We start from the raw sequence: 27,590 nt of genomic DNA, 5'->3' as shown, positions 1-27,590 counted from the left end.
TACTTATATTTTAATTAAAATTTTTTTCTGGGCCTCACTTGGACTCAGAGACCACAGGGGGACTCAGAGGTTCACTTTGCAGTGCAAGCTAGAATTGGAGCGAGCTGCGTGCAAGGCAAATACCTTAAGCCCTATATTCTCTCTTGAGCTGCAAGTCATAATTTTAGAGATTGAAAAGTATAACATTTGAAAAGTGTACTAAAATTATGCAAGAAAACATCCAGTTAACACTCTGTACCAATGAGGAATACATTGTCTCCAACTTCTCAGAAGTTTAAAAAATAAATAATACTTACAAAATTGATAAATGGATATTGAAAATATGAAGCAGGGTATGTGGGTTTTAATTTTTCAGGATTGATGTGGGCCACACCTAGCAAAAATCAGAGCTAACTCATGATTCTATGCTTGGGACTTGCTCCTGGAAGTGTTGTTGGAACCATGAGGTGCCAGTGATAGAACCAGGCTAGCTTTGGACAGTCTTTTCGAGAGTAAAACAATATGTTGCAGAGGTACTGCTCTCGTCTCATTGATGTTGGGGCTCAGTTAGCTTCTTTTACCTTCTTAATTCAGATAAATATTTGATTTATTTAGTTTAGGTTTGTTTGTTTTTTAAAGCTATACATGTTGATGCTCAGTCAGGATTTACTCCCTGTTTTGGTGGAGCTTAAGAGTTGCTGAGCATTGAACTCTGGTCAGTTGCATGCATGACAGGTACCTTAATGCTTGTCCTATCTCTTTATCCCTGACTATTATATTCGAGAAGGGGAACCGGTAGGAAGCCTCCCACTGAGAGGAGTCTCTCAAACATGTTTCTCTGTGCTCTCCTGTGGCCATTAACTGCAGACTCTAGCCCCTGCTCCCACATCATCTGCACAGGACGGCTCAGCAATACAACTGTCTCCACCCCCACCCCCTCCCCAAGGCCAATAAGTGAGAGAAAGGTAGACAGAGACAAGTCATGCACTTCAGGCTGGATCTCAGGAGCATTACACTGTCACTTTGGTCTTGTTTATCAGAAGATAATCACTTAATCCAGCCTACACTCAAGGGGATTAAACTCTCAAAAGGATCAGGGGATTTGTGTGTTTGTTTTGAAAACTACCACATGAATCTTCTGTATAGTTTCTGTAGCAATCTGCCACTATGAGGAGAAGACAGGGTGAAGAAACAAAGAGGATGGGGCTCAAAAGCCATTGGTTGGGGGACCAGAGCAATAGCACAGTGGTAGGGCATTTGCCTTGCATGCAGCAATCAGGGATGGACCCAGATTCCATTCCTGGCATCCTATATGGTCATCTGAGCCTTCCAGGAGAAATTTCTAAACACTTTTTCTGATTTTTGGTTTTTGGTTCAAACCCAGAGGCGCTCAGGGGTTACTTCTGGCTCTGCGCTCAGAAGTCGCTCCTGGCAGGCATGGGGGGCCATATGGGATGCCGGGATTTGAACCACAATTCGTTTGAATCAGCTGCTAGCAAGGCAAATGCCCTACTGCTGTGCTATCTCTCCAGCTCCAACTGGAGAGATGTTGTCTGAGTGTAGAGCCAGGAGTAAGCCAGATGTGGCTCCCAAACAAGAACAAACAAACAAACAAACAAAAAGCCATTGGTTGGTAGTTATGTGAGTTCCTGTGCAAACCAGGTGGGCTTTAGTCATTGGTGAGACCAGGATGACGTGCAATGCGTAATGGCCAGAGTCCATGCTCTGTATCCAGATGCCCGGGTGTAGTCCCCACAGCATAGCTAGAAATTCAACCCAGCCCAAATAAACAAAACAAAACAAAAAACCCAGAAATGCTTTTTTTCTGGACTCTGCAGGCTAGAAATCTTAGCTGAGCACTGGGCTACCTCTCTTCTCCTCCAGGAGAACTTACTCTCCAAGTTTCCCCACAGCCTTGCTCTGTACAGATGTCTGTGGAAGGTCATCAGCTTCCAATTGAATCAAGGCCCACCCTATGACCAAAACAATCATCTCTAAGCTGTTTCTCCATGTATATTCATCACACTCCGTAGGGGATGGGCCAAGATCCTATCCATGATGGCACCACATGTGTGCGTATTGCTCTCATATACATCATTTCCACTATATCATTACATTAGTGTCTAGACCTTGGCAGTGATGCTGTGGAGAAGGCCAGGTGTGGCAGGATTTAACCTGATCCCTGTGCTTCCAGATCTGTGCTTCATGCCCATGAGAGATCTCTTGACCTTTATCATTGTTGCAAATTAACCCCTGAAGAGGTTGACTGATGGAGGGATGGAGGATGAGGCCTTTCTCTTCCAGCTTGGAGCACGCGTCTGCCACCCTGTCTAGCCGACGGTTCTGAGGTGAAACGGCGGGTAAACAGCTAGCGACAGTCAGGCTCGTGGAAATATTAGCTTTATTTGGTGGACAAGACTGAAGTCCAAAGACTCAGCTTCAGTTCCAGCCAAAAAGCCTCGGCCTTCCACAGACCCTTGTTTTTATCCCCCAGAGTCAGGTACCACCCAATGGTGGGATCAGATACCAACCAATGGTGGAAGCAGAATCAGGTACTACCCTAGGGTGGGGGCAGAATGCCAGGTCACACCCTAGGGTAGGGCACAATCACCAATCAGTTTAGGGTGAGTAACATAGTAATCCCCCAAAATATTTACATACACAACAATCATCACTTTTTTTTAATGCATTTTATTTTGGGACAACACCCAGCAGCGCTCAAGGGTTACTGCCGGCTTTGCACTCAGAAATCTCTCTTGGCAGGGTCAGGGGATCCTATGGGATGCCGGCGATCAAACCTGGGTCCATCCAGGTCCGCTGCCTGCAAGGCAAATGCCCTACTTCTGGGGTGCAAATTTTAATCTGACTTTATTTTATTTTGGGGGCTATACCTGGCAGTGCCTAGAGCTTATACCTGGCTCTGTGATCAGGGATCACTTCTTGTGGTACCAAGGATAGAACCGGGGTCAGCTTATTTAAGACAGATGCCTTGACCTCTGTACTATTTCTTTGGCCTGTAGTGTTTGATCCTTGACATCCCACATGTCCCCTGGGCATGAATGATTCCTGAATGCAGAGTCCTGAGCACAGAATTTAGGTTTTACTAATCCAGTAAGACCTCAATTTAGCTCCATCACATCTGCAAAGAGCCATTTTGAAAATAGTCACCTTTATAAGGTATATGAAAGTCAGGATTTCAATATTTTTCATTAAGGACATCATCTACATGCATATGCCTGGTAGGCTTTAAACACAGCTAGGGGAGAAAACAGGAAGGCTATCACAGAGTCGGAAGCAGAAGTGGCATGAATGGACCTGTAGTGTGTGCATATGTGTGTGAGTTCATGTGTGTGTGTGTGTGTGTGTGTGTGTGTGTGTTTGTATGTGTGCATGTGTAAGAAAAATCTGTGGGCACGAGGCCCTTATTTTTTTTTTTCTTGAAATGGGAGCTTTGCTAAATCTAAGCAGAGTGACAGAATTTGGATTATTGCCCTCTCTTCCTTTATGCTGCTGCAGTGATAAGGAATCACACACTTGCTTGTGGTGTTTGCACAATTTTGGTCACAGTGTGATTGCAAATGGCAGTATCTGTCAGGCAGGTGTTCTACCTCAGGTCATTGCCTAAGGGTCCTGAATTGCGTTCTAAGCAGGTGACTCTGACTGTTTTGTTGGGAAAGACTGTAATGACCAAGTTAGATCTAATGTTAGTCAACTTGGTAAAGTTGATTGAACTCCAGCAGGCCAGAGGCAGAGCAGAGCAAAAATCCAGTTTCTCTTCTCTCCCTGTTTCTGGGAGAGAAAGACTTAATTGCAAACCCTGGGGAGAGCCAGGAACAGCCTGAAATCCTGTGTCCTGGCCAACAAAGGTAGGAGAAAGAAGACTTGTCACCTTTTTATAGTGCAAGGCAAGCCCGATTCCTCACAATAGACAGATACCATCTCAAATGAAAAAGTCCAGTGTTAGGTAACTGAAAGAGAAAAATGGAGCAGAAAGAAAAACGAAAGGCTGGAGAAATAGTATAGCAAGTAGGGCTCTTGTTTTGCATGTTGACAGCCTGGGTTCAGTTCCCTAATACCTTGAGCCCTACTAGAAGTGATTGCTGAATGCAGAGCCAGGAGTGAATTCTGAGTACCCTGGGTGTGATCTCCTCCCCTACCCCCCCAAAAAAAAAAAAAAACAAAAAAGAGAACTGTTCAGTATGATTCAAAACAGTGTGACTGTTAGAAAGGGAATGGAAATTTTTCAATCTAGAATTTTAATGAACTGAACATAACAGTGATTTATTAAGACACCATGGGAAAGAGAAAACTGTCTTCTGAACTCTTAGAATTTAAGTAGTGGCCTTCATCACATAGAGCAATGAGCTACCTTGGGTCAGTTGTCACATTTATACTGAACTGGTTTTCTGTGCTACAAAGCAGTGGCATGAGTGTTCGCAGCCTTAAATACAGCCAGGGCAAAACAGATCAGAAGTATGAACTTGGCATCAGGGCCTCAAGGCAAAAATGTAGTCAGCTGGCTGAATTTTCCTCTAACAGATTCTTTCTAGTAGCCTCTTCAGAATCCTCCTCCAAGTTTACATAAACTGTTGGTGGCATAAATCAGTCTCCCATGATTGTAAGAATGAGTCCCCTCATTATTATTTGCTTGCTGTTTGTGTTTGGATCACACCTAGCAGTGCACCAGGGCTACCCTTCACACCAGGAGCAGAGCTAGTTGAGTTCTCTCTACCCCCATTATTTCTACATTATTTTTCTGACTGTTGGTAATACTTATTTTGAAAAGCTAGAACCCAAGACCGTAGCTACAACGTATCAGCGGAAACTTAGTGTGAATGAACACGGGTGGGTGGGAATTTGGGAAGCTGAATTCTTTGACTAGTGTTGCCATGAGAAACCAACACAGATTAGATGGTTGAAACAAAATGTATTTCCTTGCTACTGTTTTTATTTATTTATTTATTTATTTATTTATTGGGAGCAGTGGGGATTCACACCTGGCAGTGCTCAAGGTGTACTCCTGGCTCTGTGTTGAGGGATTTCACTCACTGAACAAGGAGGCAGGACTTGGGGAACCATATGGGGTTTTAGGGATTGAATCCAGATTAGCCACATGCAAAGCAAGTGTCTTAAGTCCTGTACTATAATTCCAGCCCTTAAATCCTTTATTGAAAAAATTTGAAATATACAAACTCAAACCCCACAAATGAAAAGAATATAATACTGTGGTCTAGTGAGCTGTGAGGGGTATCCTTTGATATATTGTAGAACTAAGAAGTAGAAATTAAGTCAGGGAGAGGGAAAAAAAGAGGGAGTGTGACCTTGGTAACTCCTAGACACTGGTGGCCCTTGAGTCCTTGGGCACTGCTTGGGAGGTTATTTTAAGTCCCCCCTCCAAATTTGGTGACTGCAGCCACAATACAGTGTCACATAATTCCAGTGTATACCTGGAAGTTTCTGAGGTTCACCAGGCAACCAGAGTTGTGGGTGTGTTGATCAGCTGGACACTGATGATTACCCTACAGTGTAGGTGGTACCCATTTGTTCATTCTACTACATGCCTTAGAGACATATGGTTAATTTTTTAATTAGTCCTCTACTTTAAATAAGCCATAAAAAGTCAAATATATACAAAGTGATATTAAGGAGTCACAATGTGTCAGAAAGTCAGTTCTTAAATGGGTACAAGAGGAGCTAGAGTTTGAAATAATTTATTTATTTATTTATTTATTTATTTATTTATTTTTTCAGAAAGCATCAACTTTATTCATACCCTATCCACCACATGTGTGGTCTCTATCCTAACCTTTCAAGCATTCAGCCATTCTTAGCTAGCTCTGCATCTTAACTCCTTTCAGCCATCTTCCTTTGACCTCCATGCTGGTCAAAGACCAAAAGAGGCAAAAGCCCGCCAAAGGCCAAAAAGGCAAAGACCCGAAATAATTTATTTATCCTTCATTGAGATTTTTGACTGATATTTATTGTGCAATTGGTGCACAATAAAGATACATTTCAATTGTAGATTTTGTCTTAAAAACATAATAGTTGCTTCAAGGCAGCTTTCACAGAAAAACATGATCATTCACACAGTCCCTTCTATTTATCCAAATTGAGAACATCTGTGTATTTGATTTATTTATTTAGCTTTTGGGTCACACCCTGCAGTGCTAAGGGCTTATTCCTAGCTCCGCACCCCAAGGATCACTCTTGGTGAGGCTCAGGAAACCATATGTGGTGCTTGGGATTGAAGTAGGATTGTCATATGCAATTGTACTATATCTCTAGCACCTTTCTAAGTAGATTTTGTTTGTTTAGGGGACACAACCTAAATCCTGATGCCCAGGGGTTTCACTTAGTCTGAACTAAAGAATCACCTCTGGTGTACTTGGGGAACATATTGGATGCCGGGGATCAAACCTAGGTTATCTGTGTGTAAGGCTCTCATATGGTCCCCCAAGCCTGCCAGGAATGGTTTTTGAGCGTAGTGCCAGGACTAATTACTGAGAGCCACCAGTTATGCCCTAAACCAAGCCCCAAAATACATGAAACCACATATAAAAGTACTATATATGTGTAATTGGCAAAAAAAAGAGAATATTTGAAAGAGGCAGTTATAAAAATATTGACAAGTCTATATTGAGACACCTTGTCCTACCTGTCAGAATTTCATCAGACTTTTCAGTAGAAGTTCTATGTAGTATAGGAGAGAATAGAATCGCATATTCTGCAAAATAGCAAAAACTGCCAGCCAATAATACTATGCTCAAAAAAATACTCTACCTACAACACATAGTCTCAGAAAATGTTGAAAGGAATTATTTGTGTAAAGAAAAAAACAAAGAACAAAAACAAAACATCAAGTTTATCAACAGGAATATATTAACAGAAAGAAAACAACTGTGGTGGGAGATTAAAAAAAGATAAAGAGGAGGAAGAAAGTGATAGGGAACCTATGTAGTCAAATGACAGGGGTGGGGGCAGATACCAGCAGAAAAAAAGACTTCTTTAGATATGGAAAGTGTGATACAATCTCCACAGTAGACAAAAAAACAAGACTCTGGAGCAGAGATCTTCAAAGAAAAACAATGAAGAAATTGAGAGAAACAACAGTTATAGAAAAGACAGAAACAAAAGGGAGAGAAGAAAATCAGGAAACTAAAGCTACAATGGCATCAAGAAAGCCCCATATATAAACAGTCACAAAATATGAATGGCCTGAAGAGAGTAGTTGGATGGCTAAAATCCCAGGATCCATCTGAACTGTACATAGCATAATCTCACATCAGATATAAGACAAATAAACGCAAGTACAGAGCGTGAGCCAAGCCAACAATGCAGAGAAAATGACCTGCCATTCTCATCCCAGATCTTATAGATTTCAACTAAATATAGACAAGCAGAGAGATATGTCTATTACACATTAACTATGATCACAGGAGGCCAGAGCGATAGTACAGCATTTTTTTTGTTTGTTTGTTTTGTTTTTGTTTTTGGGTCACATCCGGCGGTGCTCAGGGGTTACTCCTGGCTGTCTGCTCAGAAATAACTCCTGGCAGGCACGGGGGACCATAAGGGACACCGGGATTTGAACCAACCACCTTTGGTCCTGGATCAGCTGCTTGCAAGGCAAACACCACTGTGCTATCTCTCCGGGCCCGATAGTACAGCATTTAGGGCATTTGCCTTACATGTGGCCATCCCAAGTTTGATTCCTAGTATCCCATTTGGTCCCCCAAGCCTGCCAGAGGTGGTTTTTGAGTGCACAGTCAGGAGTAAGTCCTGCACGCCAATGGGTGAGGCTCCAAAACAAAAACAAACAAATATCAGAGCTAATCAGTCAAAGAAGATATTGTAGTGAACCCAATATACCCAACACAGGTAAGTGCAAGTGTTACTGGTGGTGGTTCCCCCAGGTGGCTTATGTAAAGTGAGAAGGTAGCCTGAGGAAGGACATATATATCTTCCCTTTGGAACTACATGTGTGACCCAGAGAAGTGCCTGGGAGTCCAGGACTAATGAGAGTCTGTGATGCCCCTGCATGGCACTGATAATCATGTCTCACCAGCCCCATCGAGGCAACTGGAAAGCTGTGTAAAGCTGTAACCTGAAGTCCGTTCACTTGTTCTGTACAGTGTGGGAGATAATTCCTGCCACTCAATTTCTTTTCTTTGGGGGTGGGGGTTTGAGCCCCCACAGGGGGTTACTCCTGGCTTTGCACTAAAAAAAAAATCACACTTGACAGTGCTTGGGAGACCATATGGAATGGCGGAGATTAAACCCTGGTCAGCTGTGTTCAAGGCAAAAGCCCTACCCACTGTGCTATCACTCTGGCCCCTTGACACCCAGTATTTTGGAAACAGTGAATTCAAGCTGTAGCAATGGATGGCTATTTGTAGGGAAGGAAACTCCATTCTACATCTGATCCAAGTCTTTTGGGTCTAACGCTTTTCCTCACAGAAAAGAATTTTAGGTGGAGGCATACAGGTTTATTGGGAAATAAAGTGAGATAAGGAAAGATGTAAGGTAAAATATGTGCTCTAAAGAGCACCAACTTCTCCAGAGGGTAGAAAGCCCAAGGGATGGACACATCTCAAATGTGGATCAACCCCAGAATAATGAGTATGAACCTGAGTATGAAAACATCTATCTCATGAGGGGAGATATGGGCAGTATATATGCAGGCAGCAAATGTGTCCTCTTCTTCTACCAACTTAATTTCAATACTTTCCCCAAAATGATTCCAAGATTATTGTTAGGGTAATTGCTCAGGGGGTGAGCTTGGCCTATTGATGATCTTTTGAAATTCTTTTGTTTTATGGGGGTGGAGCTACTCTATGTTCAAGGATCCCTTCTGGCAGCTTGGGGGAATTCTATTGGGTGCCAGGACTCCAACTTGATCACCAGCATGCAAGGCAAACTTATGGTACTATCTCTTCAGTCCTTGGTCTTTTGAAACTTAAGTATAATATTTGTTCTAACTGTGGAGTCTCCTCCCAGGAGGTCCAGCCATGTTCTAGTCTGGAATTTTATATGTCTTTAGGATCCTCAGGTAGTCCTCTGTCACAGGGAAGGCCTACATCCTTTTAGACTTTTTAGGCTTTTAGGTTTTTTAAAATTTTATCATTATTATTATTATTTTTATTTTGGGCCAACCCCAGTGGCGCTCAGGAGTTACTCCTGACTCATTGCTCAGAAATTGCTCCTGGCAGGCTCGGGGGACCATATGGGATGCTGAAAATTGAACCTGGACCAGTCCCATTCCCCTCAATCTCTCTGCTTTTACCAATAATATATATATATATATATATATATACATACACATACATATATATATACATATATATATATAAACCCAGTGATTCTACAAAAGAGTACTAGAAATAATAAATGAGCCCTGTAAAGTGGAGGATAAAAAATTAATATACACAAGTCAGTTGCATTTTTTTTAAGCAAAAAAGGTGGTGGAGGAAAGGGAGGTACCCCCCCTCAAATAACAAACCAGTAAAAACTTAATCCTAATAGATAAATTTCAGGAGTACAGCTAACAAAAGAGGTGAAAGACTGAAGACATAATTAAGACACAAAGATATCAAAGTCATTCTGTGCTCAGGGATTGGAGAAATAAGCATTACTAAAATTATCATCCTTCTTATAGGGGCCAGAGCAGTAGCACAGTGGCAGGGCATTTGCCTTGCATTCGACCAACTCTGGATGGACCCTGGTTCGATTTACAGCATCCCATATAGTCCCTAAGCTCTCCAGGAACAATTTATGAATGCAGAGCCAGAAGTAACTCCTGAGCACCTCTGAGTGTGACCCAAAAAACAAATAATATTGATAATAATAATAATAATAATGACCCTACTTAATAGCTAAAGACATAATGTTATAGTGGGGACAGGCATTCAGGTTCTTGGTAAGATGAAAAGCAAGGGATGGAGACCAAATAGCCAGAAAAGATTTTAAGGAAGGGAAAGAAGGATTGGGATGTGTCTCCTGAAGAATTCCAGAGAATAAAAGGATTCTTCTTCTTTTTATACTTTTTTTTTTTTTTTTTTTTTTTTTTTTGGTTTTTGGGCCACACCTGGCGGTGCTCAGGGGTTACTCCTGGCTCTCTGCTCAGAAATAGCTCCTAGCAGGCACGGGAGACCATATGGGACACCGGGATTCGAACCAACCACCTTTGGTCCTGGATCGGCTGCTTGCAAGGCAAACGCTGCTATGCTATCTCTCCGGGCCCTTTCTATACCTTTTCAACAAAGGAGGTGTGTGGGTCAGTATTCTTACTGAGTTTAAAGGAGATTGTCTGGTAAACCAGGCAGGATGCTGAGATGATGATCTTCTTGTGTCTGATCATCTATATTATTTGGTTATCGAGGTGACAGGGTAGAGTTTTGACAATACAGTTTATCAGGTAACCTTCTAGACCCATCCTTGTGACCAACAATTCCTTTTTTTTAGAGCCAAAGTCTTCCTTTCTTCCAACCTAATCCCCTGTGTCCTTAGTACAGCAGGTAAGTGTTTGCCTTCCAGGAGGCCAACCCCATCTTGACTTCCTTGCACAGCATGGTCCCCCATAAGTAAAGCCTGAAACAGTTCCTTCTTGATCATCATCAATGTATAGCCCAAACTTTCCCCACCCTGAAAAATAAAATAAATATATAAAATTTAAAAATAGCTTTACTTAATGTAGTTACAAAGTCAAGACAACCCATACAAAATAGCAATAACTTTTAAGTAAATCGAACCATCAATTCCAAAATTTGTATAGAATCACAAAAAACTCAAAATAGTCAAAGTAGTTTAGAGACAAAAAAAAAAAGGTGGTATTATATTTCCTGACTGTAAACTATATTACAAGGCATTTATAATAGTCCTACTTTAAAAAAGTAGGCACACAGACGAACAGAATAGCAAGCCTAGAAATAAACCCAGGCATTTATGAATACTAAGCTCCAATAAGTATTTCATGAAAGTGCATACTTTCACGGAGGGAAAAAAGCTTCTTCAATAACTGCTGTTGGTGATCTGGGATGCTGCTCAGTGGAAAGGCCTCGCATCAGTAGGTTAGTTTTTCTTCCTCATGATAAACAAATAATGCTGGGAAACTGAATAGCTATAGGCAAAACATGAACTCATTGCTATCATTATTTAATATTATACACAAAGATGAAATCGAATGAGACAAAAGACTTAGATATCAGAGCCGAAGACACAAAAGCCCAAAGTAGAAACATTGAACATAGGGTGTCAAAGGAGATATGTAGAAACATCGAGCAACGGTGTCTCAACAGCAGAGATGTACTGTGGGTGTAATTTTAATGACAAAGGAAAGAAAAGCAGGAGTTAGGAAATGGAATTCTATCAAATTAAGTAGAAACTATCACAGAGACAGAAATGTAACCTAGCAGCTGGGAGAAGATCAATGGACATCAAGTATCTAAAAAGTGATTCATACCCCAAGCATATTGCATCCACATGAAGCTACAACAAAATCCAAGAAGTCCAATTAGGGGCCAGGGTGTTAGTAAAGTGCTTACCTTGCAGGGAGAAGACTAAGGAGTGATCCCTGAAAAACAATAGCTCAAACAAACAAACAAAATAAAAAGAAAGAAAAAGAAAAGAAGTGTTGAATGGGTTTGGCAAAAGAAGCCTTGGTAGGGATGAGAATTGCTGAGCTATGACAAAAGCCAGGATAGCTCTGAAATGAAAAATAGGACCTGGCACAGTGAGAGTAGCCCTGCCTTGAATGTAGAGCTGAGTTCAACCAGCTCATCACATAACCCAGTTACTTCACATGACCCAGAGTTATTGATCCCCAGCACTGTTGGTGGGATGCCGACTGCACAGGTATGGTCCTCGTCACATGACCAAGCACTCAACCAAGTGGACAAGCCCTTGGTACATCAACACCTGACAACAGAGGGAAAGTTAGAAAGGGAAGAAAATGATGATACAGAAACACCAACTCAAGGCATCTATACAAACACTTATGTTTGTAGCTATATATATGTTCATATTGTTGTTATTCATAATAGCCCAAACATAGCACTAATTCTCATGAATGGAGGCTAAGAAGTGTGGTGTGCATATCTCTATACTCACTTTGGAGCATAATCTGGTACTAAAAATGAAGAAATTGTGCATTTGGGGACAAATATGGATAAAACTTAATAATAAATAAAATAATTAATTAAAAAATAAATAAAACTTGAACAATATATAAAAACTGCTAGTACAACAAGTAGGTAAACAACCATAGGTTTTACTGTATTGTGGGTTATAAATTACTGAAGCAAACAAACTGGCAAGAGTGACCCAACTTTATTCTAGATTCAGTTGTACCTACGGTGGTTGCTAGAGAGAAAGGAGATGTGGGTTGATCAAAAACTTCTTTTGGGGGAGAGGTGTAAAATGGCTAGAACTGGAACTTTGGCAGAGGAAATGGTGACAAATACATTCATAAATGTGAAATGAAATCCTTGCAATTCAATAGTACTGTAGACTGATGATAAGTCAATTAAAAATTAAAATAAGATTGGCAGTCAGATAGATAGCACAGTGGTAGGGCGTTTGTCTTGCATGGGCCAACCCAGGACAGACCCAGTTCTGAGTGCAGAGCCAAGGGTAACCCCAGAAATCGCTTCTGGCAGGCTTGGGGGACCCTATGGGATGCTGGGAATCAAACCGGAGTTCATCTGGGGTTGGCCACGTGCAAGGAAACATCCTACTGCTATGTTATTGCTCCTGCCCTAGATTTAAAATATCTTAGCTTAATTGTATTCCTGGAAAATATTTTAGCATAACATGGTATAAAGAACAAAATGTCAGAATCAGTTGTCTTGACTTCAAATCCTGTGTCCACAATCAGTAAGTCATCACACTAATTTTTTTTTTTTTTACAGGAGTTTTAAACTTAGGTCACATTGGTATTGCTTAGGGATTTTTTTTTCCCTCCTTTGGCTGTGTGGGGTCTCATCTCTGTGACTGTTTGCTGGAGACATCGAGGCTCCTAAACAGTAGAGGGGGATGCTGGGAGTGAAATTGTGACATCTCAACTCCCACCTTTGCAGTTAGGTGCTTTTGCTTTAGGCCAAACTCAGGCCCTGGGTATTTAGGTGAGATTTGTTCTCAGGCCTCTTCTGCTTGCTTCCTTGTACTTTAAACACTAGGTGGCAGCAATGCCCTTAAGTAATTGAAAATCTGACGTTTTAGAGAGGTTCTAGACATTTGTAGAAAACAAACAGGAGAGGGGGCCAGAGAGATAGTAGACAATTCAGGAGCTTGCTTTGCACCTAGCCAATCTGACTTCCACCCTTTGCTGCACCTATGGTCCCCTGAGCCCACCAGGAGTGGTCCCTGAGCCCTGAGACTGAGTAAACAATGAGCATGTTTGCACACATCACCTCCCACGCTCGTTTGTGTGCGTACTCAAAATAAATAAATAAATAAATAACCCTCAAAAAGTCAAGCCAAAATCAAACAAAAAAAAAATAAAAATAAAAAAGGCAGGAGGTCATAGAGCTGAAAGAGTATGAAAAAGGCATGTGTGTTTGTGTTTGTATGTGGAGAGACAAAGAGAGAGAGAGAAAATATGTATTTGCAAAGAAATTGATGACAAAAGAAAATAATTATAGGAGATAATATATCTTTACTGTATTCCCTTCATATTCTGTAGGAGTGTGATTCGACTTTTACCATACATTGTCAGTGTTGTCAATTATTAAGATTTTTAACAGTCCTGAATGAGACTGAGCAAAATTAGCGGTCCAGTAAGCATTTTGCTAAAATTATTTAAATCAAACTATCAATTGCTTTGTATGTTACCAACTCGGGTTCCATTCCCAGCATCTGGTATGGTCCACCAAGCCCTGCCAGGAGTGATCCCTGGGAACCAGGAGTAAGCTCTGAGCATCGTGAGTGTGGCCCTTAAACCAAAACAAAACCAAGAGAAAAAAAAGTAATGGAAGAACGATGGCAAGAAGGCAGCTCTGCTGCCCATAAGCACCTATTCTCAGAGGTTCTGATCCTTCACTCCCATAATATCTGAGATCTTGTTTGATGGCGCTGGCAGAGACGCAGCTGTCCATCAGGGACAGGCTGTCCATCACTGCACAAGGCTGTCCTTCCTCTTCAGCTGGGAGTTACACACAGACAGTGGGCGTTGAAGGACATATTCCTTTAGGTTAGCCAGACCAGCTGGATTAACACTGATGGCAGAAGGCCATCAAATCCTTCCCCACTCATCTGTTCCAAGTCAATCAAGGAAATCACTGGACACTATTGCAAGTAGATAGTCGCCACCTGTAGAAACCCCAGGGTGTCTGAGCTACTCAGTGGCACCTTAGGACTTCTGCCTGATTCTTGATGGCTTTATCAAGAGCAAGCAAATTAGTCAAGGGCCTTCCTCCTGCTGGTCTTTATCTCCCCCCAGCAGCCTCTGGTCTCTTAGTCCTCATGTCTGTTTCCTGTCTAAAATGAAATGAAATTAGATAGACATTAGAAGCACAGGGAGAAGTATATTTACATTCAGATCAGAGAGCGCCCATGTCCAGTCCCCACAACCACCCCACCGCTCCATGTCTCTTCCTTGCTTCACCAGGACCCATAAAGCTATTAACACGCTCAACACTGGGTAGTTATCCACTTATGTACATAGGCAGAAGTCTTACAGTTGTGTGTAATGTTTAATCCTCACAACCGAAAGGATGCAGAGTACCACAAGACACGCGGGTAGGGCGCTTGCCTTGCCCGAGGTTGACTTAGGTTCGATCCCCGGCATTCCCAAGATTCTCAAAGTCTGCCAGGAGGGAATGGCTGAGTGCAGAGTCAGGAGTAACCCCTGAACATCGCCGGGGGGGGGGCAAGGGGACACCCTAAAGACATAGTTAAAGGATGGGGGGAAAGGCCTGAGAGATAACACAGAGGAAGGGCATTTGCCTTGCACGCAGCCAATCCAGGACAGTCGGTGGTTCAAGTCCCGGTATCCCATAAGGTTCCCCAAACCTGCCAGGAGTAATCCCTGTGACCCCAAAACTAAAACAAAACAAAAGAATGGGCGGAAAGAGAAGTAACTGGTCTGGGTAAGGGTCGGGATCCCGAACAAGGCCCAACCCGGCCTTCCTGGTGCGTCTTTGAACGCGGGGGGACCCCGGGGTTCAGCTGTGTCTGGGCTCCGAGGCAGCTGGTGGCCTGGATGCACCGGGACACTGCGAGGCTGTGCTGGGGAGCGCCGAGGGAACCCACGAAGTCCGGGCCCCCCATGGACAGCGTCGGGCCGGGTGGACAGCGACAGGCCGGGAACGTCCTGCCCCACCCGGCCGGCGCACAAAGGCCTTTGTGGGGCGCAGGGCCCGACGCGGGGTGGAAGGCGGGTGTGCCCCCCGGCTTGGGTGTTTTGTGACTTCGAGGTGGGTGACCCCGAGTCTCACTGGAGCGGCTTTCGGGCCGTGGAGATGCACCCTGGGCTGGGTGTGCTGAATGGTCAGATGGGGGCCACCAGGGGAGAAATCTCAGAGGGCGCCTTGGGGCTCTTAGGGGCGCAGGGAGGACTTGGAGGGGTGTTGGGATGGATGGACCCCTGACTGCAAAAGTTAGGGGTCTTGGCGGGTGCTATACCGTGAGGTTCAGTCCAACCCTCAGTGGGCTAGATTCAAGCGCTAGTTTTGGGAGAGAGGTTCTGGGGGAGATCTGGAGAGAGGTTCTGGGGTGCGAAGGTGGTGCGTAGTCCCATGTCTACCAGGCCCTTCTTTCTATCTACCAGCCAGTCTCCCTGCCTCCTCTCTACCAGGAGCAAGCTTGGCCTGTTGGTCCATTATAGCTTTGACCCGACCTCACATGGTGGCCTGAGCTAGACACACAAGGACACTGCCAGGTAGGCTTCGGAGGACATTCAATAGGCAACCGCTGACATGCGTGCTTTAGTTTTCTGGATCTTTTAATTCCTTGAACATTCATCACGTTGCAGTCATTTCAGGAGCGTTGAGAAGCGCACCCAGCCACTGACATCTGCTGTCCCTACAGAAAGTGTGCTGTCACCATGGCTTATTCCTTGCTTCGAAAAAACACGGTGAAATCCGTTTTACATAGCAGTTGCTATAAAATGTAAGTACTTTTTAATCATAGTGTCAGCTCAGTCTTGACTGAGGTTAGGAGCATACTTGTTCAAATATAAATACGGGGAACCCTTATGTTCCCATGAAAATAAGTATTGTCAGTTGTCCGGACACTGATTTTTTTAAAAAATTAATTTATTTAAAGAAAAAGCATTACATAGTTGAATAACTGATAATAGTACATTTTTAGGAAGACCAAAAGCCACATGTTATTTTTTATTAAAAAAAATAGAAAATTGAAAGGAAAACTAAAAAGATGAAAGAGAAAGGAAAGAATATTTTTGAAAACTATTGACTCACAATGAATTCATTGAAGCACCAGCAGAAAGTTTAGTAAACTCTTCATTTTTTTTTTTAAAAAAAGGATAAGAGTTAAAAAAAATATACAGCAATTGTTGTTGTTTGCATAGGCCCAGCAAAATATGGGTAAAATGGAAAAATAAAGCCTTGTCCTAAATACAAAGAGACCTTATCCCAGAAGTTCTCTGGACTCTTGGTTCCAGGCATCCTAGGTTGTCCAACCCCTGATACATTCTCTGTGGTCATAGCGAAATTTTTTCCCCACACATTAGCTGTTGTTGTTATCCGGTTTCTGTCATTGAAGATTCTGCTTTCTGTGCCAGACACTGATTTTTGTTTGTTTATTTGTTTGTTTGTTTGAAAGGGATTTTAGGGACCTTGCCTGGGCACATCCCATAGGAACCTGGGGTGTAATCTTTTGAGCACAAACCCAGAAATAGCCTCAAGTGGATGTCTTCCCACCCAATCCACCCAAAGAAAGGGGCATTTATAGTCTTTATACATTTTTTGTCATCACTTTACAATAAAACAAAAACAACACTAAAATTTTCAGGGCCGGAAAGATAGCATGGAGGTAGGGCATTTGCCTTGCATGCAGAAGGACGGTGGTTCAAATCCCGGCATCCCATATGGTCCCCCGAGCCTGTCAGGAGTGATTTCTGAGCGTAGAGCCAGGAGTAACCCCTGAGCGCTGCCGGGTGTGGACCTCCCCCAAAGAAACCCAAAATCCCCAAAAAACAAAAAGACAACTGAAATTTGGAGTTCTTCTAAATCACTAGTTGCTTGATGGTTGGAATTCTGAATCCCTTTCTTTCATCACAAGTATGTATCTCTAGGCTCTTCAAGACATTAGGTTGTTGCCATTATTGTTTATTTTTGGTGTTTGGGTTACACCTGGCGGCTCTCTGGTTACTCCTGGTTCTGCTCTCAGAAGTCACTCCTGGCAGGCTGGGGGACCATATGTGACGCCGGGAATCAAACCGGAGTTTGTCCAGAGTCTGCCTCGTGGTAAGGCAAACTCCCTACTGCTGTGCTCTGGCCCCAGTTGTTGCCATTATTTTAAAAAGTTTCAGGGGGCCAAAGAGTTATACTGTGGGTAGAGCATTTGTGCTGTGTTCATTCAACCTAGGTTTAATACATAGTACTGAATATGATCCCCAGGGCACCACCAGGAATGATTGCTGGGTATGGGTCCCAAACCGAAAATACCAGCAAAACCTTAAAAAGCATTTTTGTAAATAAGACTTTGTGCACTTGCTCATGAGCATCCTATTGACAGTGGGTTGCAAGTTACTCTGTAGAGTCTCATAATACTGTAGCAAGGAAACTGGAGGAGGAAATCCATTGGGTTTGCATGTAGGGACAGCCTCACTTCCCGTATGGCACCAAAGCTGGCCTTTCCACTTTCCTTATGCATATGAACTCACATTGCTTGTAGGTGAGAAGTATGCTACTGAGGGACTGAAGCGATAGCACAGTCAGTAGAGCATTTGCCTTGTATGTAGCTGACCCGAGTTTGCTTTCTGGCCAGCAGGAGTAATTCCTAAGTGCAGAGCCAGAAGTAAACCCTGATGGGAATGTTGCACTGGTGAAGGGGTGTGTTCTTTTGGTGACTGAAATCCAGCTACATCATGTTTGTAATCAAGGTGCTTAAATAAAGATAGCAAAAAAAAATGTACTTCAAAAAAAAAAAGAAGTAACTCTCAAAACAAATCAAATATGCTACTGGTATTTTAAATTTCCCACCTAGACTACACAAAGCAACTCATTTAAGAGCCATAGTATTTATTTTTAAAATTGTAATTTGAGATTTCATCCCTTTTGCATTTTTTTTTTAAATACAAGGGCTAGTGCTTCTCAGTAAATATACCTGGATAATGCGCTAGCCCCATTTCTTAGTTAATTGCTTTCTGAATTTCAGATTCTTCTGTCTACCCTCATGGTAGTTGTAAGATTAAAATAAGATCATATACCAGAGCCTTGCCAATTCATGATTATTTTCTTTGCTCTTCCCTAATATGACCATTTTTTAAATCAGCCATAACAGAATTAGAATGTAAAGTTCTTAACTAGTTCAGTTTCCTAAAAGATGTGAAATGATTGATTTGGTACTTGGGAGGCAATCATCATTTCTGGTAACTCCTAAAAAATAAATTTTATTTTTGATTTTTGGGTCACACCCGACAGCACTCAGGGGTTACTCCTGGTTCTAAGTTCAGAAATCGCTCCTGGTAGGCTCGGGGGACCATATGGGATGCCGGGATTCGAACCACCACTTCTGCATGCAAGGCAAATGCCTTACCTCCATGCTATCTCTCAGGCCCCTCCTAAAAAATAATTTTATTGCAATAAAATTGCTTTATCCAAATAGTAAGTTTAAAGGTGTGCATAGTACAACAACATTTTATGCATAAAGTAAGTTTTTCACTAAAGGCTACCTTTATCTTTTATATAATATTATTTCAATATCTCACATTAGTAGTTACTATAAAGCGCCTTTTCTTGGCTGAAGTTGAGATTCTGGAAAATCTTGAAGGTTACTTAAGTGAAATATCTGGTGAACATACATAACTAAAAACTCATAGGATGTTTTATGTGTATTCCAGATAAGATGCTCAATAAATATTTCTTTAGTAAATTAGTGAATTTTTGTCCTAGACAGGAACCTTGGAGTATTGCACAGCTTACCAAAAACTGGTACATTACCATGAGCCAAATCAACATGCCTTTCTTGGAAGAGCTTTCATTTAGAAATTATGTATACCTTAGAAAATATGGGACCACCAAGACTAGTCAGCTCCCCTCTGCAGAATGTAAGTACTATCATAACTGGAATAAATGCACCAATTTGTCTTATTTTGCTTGTTCTCAGAGAAATGTTTAAATGGGCTCACTCAATTTTATATCCCCTTTCATCAGCTCTGCATTCTTTTTTTTTTTTGGGGGGGGGGCCACACCCGGCGGTGCTCAGGGGTTACTCCTGGCTGTCTGCTCAGAAATAGCTCCTGGCAGGCACAGGGAACCCTATGGGACACCGGGATTCGAACCAACCACCTTTGGTCCTGGATCGGCTGCTTGCAAGGCAAACACCGCTGTGCTATCTCTCCAGGCCCAGCTCTGCATTCTTGCTGAGTAGTCAAAATGTAGATTGTATTGTGCGACGAATAGCCTGTTTTGAGTAATTTAGGCCTGGTAGAAAATGTTGACTTGCTTTATGGTTTTTTGGTTATTTTTTTAGGCCTCAGAGTTGAAAGGGAATATGAAACGCAACGCCAGAGTTACCTGAAATCTCAGAAGAAGCTTGCTGAGAGAATTGGCTATTCCCTGAGGGATAGTGCAGTGGGCTTGAGAAGACCTCTGCTACCTAAGAGACATGCATCTCAAAATTGAATCTGTTCTTTGTGCTTCCTGCAAGCAGAAGGGAAGGACTCCAGGTTTCAGGTGCTTGCCTAGTCTAGAAGCACTGACCTAATCAACTGTGCAGTAAAGACCTCTTTTCCCAATTAAGAACACTGGTTACAAAAGTGCATCTATTTCTTTCCTGTAAGGTTGACTGCATCTAGCTGGGTTTTGGACTTCTTCCTGGTTTTATACTCAGGGATCACTCCTGGTGGAGGTTGGGGACCCTCTGAAATGCTGGGAATTAACTTGAGTCAGCTGCACACATCCTACCTGCTAAACTAAAATTCTAATTTTTTTTTTACCACAACTGGTGGCACTTGGGTTACTCCTGGCTCTGTGCTCAGAAATCACTCCTGGCTCGGGGGACCATATGGGATGCCGGGGATCGAATTCGCATCCATCCTGTGTCAGCCTCGTAGGCAAATGCCCTACCACTGTGCTACCAACCTGGTCCTAAAACTCTAATTGTTTTGTTTTGGTTTTTGGTTTTTGTATCACACCCGGCAGTGCTCAGCGGCTACTCCTGGCTCTACACTCAGAAATCACCCCCGACAGGCTCAGGTGACCATATGGGATGCTGGGATTCGAACCACTGTCCTTCTGCAAGCAAAGCAAATGCCCTACTGTTGTACTATCTCTCTGGCCCAAACATTCTAAATTTTTAGATTTAGTTAAAAAATATTTTGTTTTACTTCAGCTCCTAAAAACCCAATTTTATTCTTCAAACAAACATTTGTCCCCTTTTCTTTCACTTAACCATTCCCTTCCCTCCTGGGCCCTCTCATGTGGTGCTTTAAAATAGTCCTATTACATCTTAACTTCATCTCATTGTTCTCCACTTCCCTTACCAAGCAACACAGCACCACATTTCAAACTTGGCTGCTTTCTTCAATCCCAGTCTTGATATGATTAGTGTGTGCCTGAAGCACGTTACTTTCTGGTGAGCTTTAGCTTTCTTACAAGTAAACCAGAACTTGTCAAAACAAAGTGGAAAATATCTGTGCAATGCTTTTCTTTAGTTTTTTCTTTTCTTTTCTTTCTTTCTTTCTTTCTTTCTTTCTTTCTTTCTTTCTTTCTTTCTTTCTTTCTTTCTTTCTTTCTTTCTTTCTTTCTTTCTTTCTTTCTTTCTTTCTTTCTTTCTTTCTTTCTTTCTTTCTTTCTTTCTTTCTTTCTTTCTTTCTTTCTTTCTTTCTTTCTTTCTTTCTTTCTTTCTTTCTTCCTTCCTTCCTTCCTTCCTTCCTTCCTTCCTTCCTTCCTTCCTTCCTTCCTTCCTTCCTTCCTTCCTTCCTTCCTTCCTTCCTTCCTTCCTTCCTTCCTTCCTTCCTCCTCCTTCTTCCTTCCTCCTTCTCCTCCTTCTTCTTCCTTCCTCCTCCTCCTCCTCCTCCTCCTCCTCCTCCTCCTCCTCCTCCTCCTCCTCCTTCTTCTTCTTCTTCTTCTATTTGTTTGTCCACACCTGGTGGCACTCAAGAGTTACCTTCCCCTTGGTTCCCCATTGGGAAACTGCTGATTATTAGGACTTTACTCCATGGTTTCACCCATGTCGTGACCTCGGGATCCACTGATTAATTGCTCTTTTCTTTGATGCTGGGATTCCTTTACTGCAGAGCCCAGTTCTAATCCTCTTCAGCACACACCTCACTCTGCTGTTACAGATAGACTTCTTGTGAACTTAGTATTGCTGCTCCTAGGCAGTGATTAAGACAATAACTATTGAGGAGCTGTGTGATTGGTGTCTGTCTGCCATAGGAAGGAATGTATTACTTTGCAAATATGCAATGTCATGCAAGACAGAAAAATATTTTCAATAACCCAAATCAAAACGAAGTCTAAGAGGTAAAAGTGAAAAAGTCCCTTTTCCCTTATCTCATTCATTCTAGATGACTTGACTTCTGTTTTCTGTGTTTGGACTCCCTGTTCTGGTGGTCTTATGCTGCAGTTAGCTTTGGTCTGCCAGATCTTGTGGAATGGCTGTTGGGGTCCAGATGCATTAGAGGGCTTCTTTTTTTTTTTAAAATAATTTTTATGTTGATCAAGGTGAATTACAAATCTATCGCAGTAATATTTTAGGTACATAGTGACATTGAATCAGGGGCATTCCCACCACCAGTCTTGTCCTCCCTCCATTCCTGTTCCCACAAGCATCCCATATGCCCCCTGGGCTGCTAGAATAAGTGGTCCCCTCTTTGTCTAGCTTGTTGTAGATTGAGTTTTGATTCTGTTGTCATTGGCTTTGGATTTGGTGTTAAAGTCTGGTCATTTTTTTAAATTTTTTTTTTTTTGGGTCACACCCGGCAGTGCTCAGGGGTTACTCCTGGCTGTCTGCTCAGAAATAGCTCCTGGCAGGCACGGGGGACCATATGGGACACCGGGATTCGAACCAACCACCTTTGGTCCTGGATCGGCTGCTTGCAAGGCAAACACCGCTGTGCTATCTCTCTGGGCCCAAATAATTTGAGCTGATTTTTTTTTTTTTTTTTTTTTTTTTTTTTGGTTTTTGGGCAACACCCGGTAACGCTCAGGGGTTACTCCTGGCTATGCGCTCAGAAGTCGCTCCTGGCTTGGGGGACCATATGGGATGCCGGGGGATCGAACCGCCGTCCTAGGCTAGCGCAGGCAAGGCAGGCACCTTACCTCCAGCGCCACCGCCCGGCCCCTTTTTTAAATTTTTACTCAATGTTCATATGCCTGCTTGGTCTTGGTACCATACATTATTTCCCCCTCAATTTATGAGGTAGAACAAAATGATTCAAGTAATGTGGTTCTGTTTGAAGAAAAGAAAAAAAGGAAGGGGGAAATAAAAAACAAAAACTGGGAGGAGTCCATCCAGAGGTTATAAATATCTATTTAAGAGAAGAGAGGGAAAAAAGGAAGAAAAACAACAAAAATACAGCAAAACAAAATAAGGCAAACAAGAAAACAAAAACAAAAACAAAAAACAGAAAAAACCCAGCAACAATAACAACAAAACAAACAAACAAACAAAATCAAACAAAAAAGGTTTCTTTCAAGTCTCCTTTGAGGAGATCAAAGGAGATCGATCCCCTTTGAGGATACACAGATGACAAGAATATGAAATAAATGAGAGACCACACAAATGAATTGTATGGGAACAACACGTTCTGTCAAGCATGTGACAAATTTAATCTCTAAGCTAGGAGTTTTATAAGGGTTAATAGACAGTCATAGGTATTGAGAAGAATGTTTACAATTACGAAGCAGAGTTTATGAGTAAACAGTACATTGAGCTATGGGTTTGAGAAGTAAGAGTTCTGAGTTACAAAGAAGGTCACAACTCAAGCCAGCTCTTGGCAAACTAACTTTAGATGCAAAATAAGGGATTAGTAAGAAGTAGAAAAAAAATCTAGGAATACTATCTTCACTGGGATAGGCTCTATTATTTTAGAGGTCAAGTGAAGAAAGAGCTAAATCCACTACTAAGATGTAGTTCTCATTTTTTTGGGAAAAAGTCAATAGCCCAGCATCTGCATTCTGACTACGCCCTTGCATACCAGAAACCGAGGCTGCAAGGACATTTTGAAAAAAAGAAAAATGTTGTCTTTGATTTTGGTGCTAAATATTATCCAGGAAAAAGGTTTTAATTAAGGCTATATTATTTAATTATAGCCTAGGCTATATTTAATTAAGGCTAAATATCAGCAGAAGGGAGAATTAATTTTAAGGCCAAATAATATGAAGGGACTATAATGTAAGTACCATAACACTAAAGAAATATCTCTTCGGGAATTCCTCAACTCTCCACGAAGAGCAAAGCATCCGCAGCATGCCTTTTGAAGAATCCCGTGGGGTTTTCTCAGTTCTCTGTACCAGGAAAATCCGGGGATACATCTAGTTGGCCTACTGAGTCCTCCTTGAATGGAGATGCCTATGCATGGCTTGACATTCTTGGATGTATCTGAGTTCTTAAATCCTTTGCGCACAGTAGCTCTGGCAAGATCCACCTAATTTCTGGTTCACCCTAGCTCTAGTATAGCAGAAATTCTGAGTGGGTTCGCCACCAAGGTATGCTGAGTGTAATGGATGCAGGATGGAGGAGGAAGCAGAAGGATATCTCTGAGGGACAAGGTACAATGCAGGGATGAATAGGAATCCAGCATAAATGGTTATGGTAGGCCACACATGTGGTGGCTAGGGCATAAATAAAGCTGATATTTCTTGGAACCTGTTTGTGGATGATTTCCTTGCCTCTACCTGAACCTGCTGACCCTCTGGCTGGAGGGAGTTGGAGCCACGTGTTCCTGGGCTGGAGGAGAAAGGCCTCCATCATCATCCACCACCATCCAGCTCCATCCAAAGGGCCTCTTAATTATTTAATTCTACAGCTGAGTATATTCTGGGTGCCAGTGCTTTCCATCACATCATGGGAGGAAATGCTACATTTGGAGTTGAAGCAATAGGTTAAAGCATTTTCCTTGCATGAGGTCAATCTGGGTTCAATACTGGCACCCGATATTGCTGCCAACTACCACCAGGAGTGGTCCCTGAGTACAGAGTCAGAAGTAATCCTTGAGCATTGTTGGGTATGGCCTAAACTACTTCTGCTGGAAAAAAGGAAAAAAATCTAAAGCCCAGGATTAGATAGTTGTAAAGCCCAGAATTAGGGAGCTATCTCAAGTAGCAAAGATTATACATAACATGTAGTAGGCCCTGGATTAGATCCCTGACAACATATATGCCAAAAATGATAAGTGATTTAGGTAATTTTTAGTTTTAGACTTTTACAAATGGCTTCATATTGAAAAGTATCTATATGGGCCAGAGAGATAACAGAGCAGTATGGTGTTTTCCTGGCATGCAGCCAATCCAGGACGAAAGGTGGTTATAATCCCGCCATCCCATATGGTCCCCTGTGCCTGCCAGAAGTGATTTTTGAGCACAGAGCTCTGAGCATTGCTAGGTGTGGCCCAAAAAAGACAACAAAAATGTGGTCACATGGTTAAGTTCTTGCCAGTGGCAAGAGCATTAGTGATTTACTTCTTTTAAATTTGATGCTGATAGGCTTTTTATATCACATCTCCTCTTCCACTACCTTTTCTGTTTCTTGGTGGGTGAAACTCCAGGTCCTTGAATGACCATATAGATTAACACCATCCCAGACTACTCACATCAAAGCTATTAAATATGAGAGCAACATCTTTGCTCTCTAAGTTAATGTGCTTTAGAATTTTCTTGGCTTTGCAACTGGGAGAGACTGTGGGGGACCTGTTGCCTTTGTGTGTTCCTCTACTTTTCTGTCTCCTGAAACTCTCCTGAGGGGGCCAAGAAGGGCCCAGCAAAATCTGTCTCCTAGCGGCACCCAAGCAGAAAGGCCAAGAAAGACTTAGAGAAAAATGGCCACCAGAGGCACCCAAGCAAAAAGGTAGCTCCTTTGTCTATGAAGGTGGGAAGGGTGTGCCCTGCTGTGAGATTTGCAACTGGGAGAGACTGTGGGGGATTTGTCGTCTTTGCATGTTTCCCTGTTCTGCTGTCTCCTGAAACTCTCTGGAGAAGTCCAAGAAAGGCCCAGCAAAAACTATCTCCTAGAGGCTCCAGAAGAGCACTGCTCCACTTCACTTTGCAGCCGCATACTCTTTCCTACAATAAGCCCCATCATAACATGCAGGAAAAAAAATCACACTACAAGCGTAACAATGGTGAAACCTCACAGGCAAACACCATGCACAGAGAATGTAGATGATAGCTCTGATGACCCCCCAAAAAATAACAACCATCTGATCAATCTCTCAGATAAGAAGTTTAGAATAGAAATATGGAGGATCCTCATGGAAATCAAAGAAAACATAGCTCTAGCTGAATAGAAACCAAAGATAGAAATAAGAAAACTCCAAACTGAAATAACAGATTTGAAAAACACAGCATCTGAATTGAAAGTCTCAATGGAAAGCCTCTCCAACAGTGTAACAGCAGACGAGAATAGAATCAGTGAACTGGAAGATGAGAGGCAGAACAACTCCATACAGCAGAAGAGATTGAAAAAGAACCTTAAGGCAAATAAACAGACAATGAAAAAAGTACTCAAAGAATGTAAACAGATAAAAATAGAAGTCTTTGATAAACTCAACAGAAACAACATAAGAAGCATTGGAGTCCAAGAGGCCCAGAAAGGTAATCCCCAGGAAGTACCAACAGTCCGACTCAAAGACATCATCACAGAGGAACTTCCAGAGCTAAATACTGCATTAAATCAAATCCTGCATTCCCTAAGAGTTCCAGCTAAAAGAGACGCGAAGAAAAACACCCCAAGACACATTCTAGTTACAACGACGAATCCCACAGATAGAGACAGAATACTGAAAGCAACAAGATCAAAAAGGGAAATTACATTCAAAGGAGCATCAATAAAATTTAAAGCAGACATGTCTCAAGGCCAGAAGACAGTGGTGGGATATTGGGATAAGACTGAATAAAATGAATGCTTCACCTAGAATATTGCACCCAGCCTGACTCACATTTAGGTTTGAAGGAAGGACACGTAGCTTCACAGATAAGCAATAGCTCAGAAACTTTACAGATGCAAAACAAGCCTTAAAGGAAAAACTGATAGGTCTACTTTAAGACCAGACAGACCAACAGACACACCAAACTTATACACAAAGATGACATTAAATCCCATGACAATCATTTCCCTCAATGTTAATGGACTAAATGGACCAATTAAGAGACAGAGAGTGGCTAAATGTATCAAAAAGATGGATCCAACCTTCTGCTGCCTACAAGAAACGTATCTGAATAACTAGTAAAAACATAGATTCACAATCAAAGGCTGAAGGAAACTCATCCAAGCAAACAACACCCTTAAAAAGCTGGGGTGGCCATATTAATATCAGATGACACCAACTTTATACTTAGAAAAGTTGTAAGGGACAAAGATGGACACTTTGTACTAATCAAGGGATATGTGCAACAGGAAGAAATCACACTACTAAACATATACATATCCAATGAGAGACCAGCAAAATATCTCATACAATTATTGACAAATTTGAAAGAGTATATCAATAATAACAAAATAATTGTGGAAGACCTCAACATGGCCCTATCCAGTTGGTAGGTCAACCAGACTGAAACCCAACAAAAATATACTAGTCCTGAAAAGAAAAATGGAAGAAAGAGGCCTAGTAGATATATATAGGACACTCCAGTCCCAGAAAATTAGATACACATTCTTCTCAAATGTGCATGGGTCATTCTCCATGATAGACCACATGCTGGCACATAAAACATACATCCATAAAATCAAGAGGATAAAAATTTTGCAGGCTACCTTCACTGACCACAAGGATCTGAAATTAGATGTGAACTACAAAGGAACACAGAAGAAAAGGTTTAAAACCTGGAAATTAAACAGCCTACTACTGAACAACCAGTGGGTCCAAGATGAAATCAAAAGGAAATCAAAATTTTCCTGAAAACAAATGACAACGAAGATACAAACTTTCAGAACCTATGGGACACAGCAAAGGCAGTACTGAGAGGAAAATTTATAGCTTTGCAAGCACACATCAAGAAGGAAGAAGGGGCATATCTGAAGAGCTTAATGACACAGCTCAGAAAATTAGAAAATGATCAATAAAAGGAACCAAAAATAGGGAGACAGAAGGCAATAACAAAGCTTATAGCAGAAATAAATGAATTGGAAACCAAAAAAAAAAAAAAAAGAAAACCAATCCAAAAAATCAACAAAAGCAAAAGTTGGTATTTTGAAAAAAATAAACAAGATTGATATTCCATTGGCAAAGCTCACAAAGACAGAGAGAAACTTGATAACCTATATTA

The 27,590-nt window shown here is 41.9% G+C and overlaps 2 protein-coding genes across 2 annotated transcripts in view; both read left to right on the top strand.

Annotated features, from left to right (window-relative positions):
* LOC126032211 (protein ELYS-like) overlaps positions 1 to 15,563 on the top strand; it is a 35,116-nt gene extending 19,553 nt beyond the window's left edge. Inside the window, 1 exon segment of the mRNA XM_049789884.1 lies at positions 15,087 to 15,563. Within this exon segment, the coding sequence (XP_049645841.1) occupies positions 15,087 to 15,563 (477 nt within the window).
* A 455-nt stretch (positions 15,564 to 16,018) lies between these two features.
* C16H4orf36 (chromosome 16 C4orf36 homolog) lies at positions 16,019 to 19,784 on the top strand. The gene is made up of 3 exons (XM_049789883.1): positions 16,019 to 16,083; positions 19,053 to 19,207; positions 19,633 to 19,784. Exons 1-3 carry the CDS (start codon positions 16,019 to 16,021, stop codon positions 19,782 to 19,784), a joined length of 372 nt encoding a protein of 123 aa, XP_049645840.1.
* The last annotated feature ends 7,806 nt before the right edge of the window (positions 19,785 to 27,590 follow it).

This window comes from Suncus etruscus, chromosome 16 (genome assembly GCF_024139225.1).
Source record: "Suncus etruscus isolate mSunEtr1 chromosome 16, mSunEtr1.pri.cur, whole genome shotgun sequence".
In the NCBI taxonomy this organism is placed as follows: domain Eukaryota; kingdom Metazoa; phylum Chordata; class Mammalia; order Eulipotyphla; family Soricidae; genus Suncus; species Suncus etruscus.
Note: the sequence above shows the minus strand (reverse complement) of the source record. Positions and strands in the feature narration are given on the sequence as shown.

What these genes read in the sequence shown, in the direction of transcription:
- C16H4orf36 (XM_049789883.1), top strand. Translation starts at nt 16,019, where the DNA reads ATGGCTTATTCCTTGCTTCGAAAAAACACGGTGAAATCCGTTTTACAT. An exon ending in CATAGCAGTTGCTATAAAAT is followed by an intron (nt 16,084 to 19,052) that starts GTAAGTACTTTT and finishes TTTTTGTCCTAG; the next exon opens with ACAGGAACCTTGGAGTATTG. An exon ending in TCAGCTCCCCTCTGCAGAAT is followed by an intron (nt 19,208 to 19,632) that starts GTAAGTACTATC and finishes TTATTTTTTTAG; the next exon opens with GCCTCAGAGTTGAAAGGGAA.